This window comes from Micropterus dolomieu, unplaced genomic scaffold (assembly GCF_021292245.1).
Source record: "Micropterus dolomieu isolate WLL.071019.BEF.003 ecotype Adirondacks unplaced genomic scaffold, ASM2129224v1 contig_2555, whole genome shotgun sequence".
In the NCBI taxonomy this organism is placed as follows: domain Eukaryota; kingdom Metazoa; phylum Chordata; class Actinopteri; order Centrarchiformes; family Centrarchidae; genus Micropterus; species Micropterus dolomieu.
In genome coordinates, this window is record NW_025731545.1 from 1 (window position 1) to 1449 (window position 1449).

A 1449-nucleotide genomic window follows, 5' to 3' on the forward strand; every position below is an offset into this window, starting at 1 on the left:
GCTGTGTCTGCCAGGGTTAGATCTCTGATGGTCAGTGTAGTTGATGATGCTGATGTTTCAGATCCATATCTTCTATCAGGAATATGTTCACCTGTGTACGATTTTGCTCCTTTCCAGAGTATAAACTGAGGTGCCTGAAGGTCAGAATGATGTTTGTACCAGAAAAGGGCAGGACTGCTATAAGTTGTCTGATAGTTGCATGTGAGTGTGACAGATTGTCCTTCTCTTTTACTGACTTCCTCTCGTACAGGAGAGATTGTGTCTCCAGCTATTAGTCCTGGAAAAAGTAGAGCAAATGAAGCCATTAGACTAACATTGTTCATGAGGCTGAGAGGAGAAGACAGTGGAAAATGGCAGCTGTACAGTATTACTCTGTGGACACAAACAGCTCAGCTGTTTCCATAAATCTTTAGAAAAGAATAAAAAGATGTTGTGCTTTCTATCTTACCAAAGAAAAGAGCAGCAAGAATAATCCCCAGCCAATGTTCCATCTCTACAACAAGGTTTAAATCAACAGGAGAAACTAGCTGATGTTCAACATTCAGTCTGAGAATTGTTCTCTTCACAGCAGCAGTTATTATTGACAGAATGGTTGAACACAGTGCAGAAGTAGTGCACCGCCTACTTGATAATGTGGCTCAGCTTGGATTAACAGCAGCTACAGTGTCATCTAGTGGCCAATCAGAATCAGACCACAGAAGAAGAAAAGATGCCACTGAAACTTCAGACTAGTCCAGCAGCAATAAATATTCTGGAGCTCAAAGGAATATTGATGTAAACAATAATTTATCTACATAATTAACATCACACTTCTTCATTTTTCTTGATTATTTATCCCTCATTTTCCTAAGCTTTTATCATCACATAAGTTTAGTTCAGTGTGTGACTCCCTCTAGTGGATGTTGTGGAGTATTGTTGTCTTTGCTCCAAAGGTTTTTGTACAGAGTTTTGGTGTTTCCTGTCACTGTGGGCTGCAGAGCACAGTAGTACACAGCAGAGTCAGACAGCTGAAGCTTCTGGATCTTCAGAGGAACTGATCTAGAGGTGGAATCCAGTGTGGATGAAAATCTCTCCTTAAACTCAGCCTCTGTTTTTACTTCGACGCCTTGCATGCGGCTCAACATGAATTTGGGGCTGTTGTTTCCATCCTGTTTGTACCAGAACAAAGTTGGACCTGTGCTACTCGTCTCAAAAGTACAGCCAAGTGTAACTGTGTCTCCTTCAGCAGCAATGACATCTCCTGCTGGCTGGGTCACTCTGTCTTCTCCTTTACACTCTGGGGAAGAAGAGAACATGCAGAGGAAGAGATGGATCAATAAAGATGATTGATTAAAGGAGAACAATCAGTAGGTTTAAAGAGTTACCTAGCCAGAGAGTCAGAATCAGGATGTTTCTCAGCCAGTGGTTCATGTCTGCAGTGAGAGGGGAGGAGAGAGAGGAAGAACATTG

At 42.0% G+C, this 1449-nt stretch overlaps 1 gene segment (V, D, J or C); it reads right to left on the bottom strand.

Moving 5' to 3' along the window:
* Positions 1-875: 875 nt before the first annotated feature.
* On the bottom strand, positions 876-1443 carry LOC123964445. The segment is given in 2 exon segments: positions 876-1276; positions 1365-1443. Coding segments are annotated over 2 exon segments (447 nt in total).
* Positions 1444-1449: the final 6 nt, after the last annotated feature.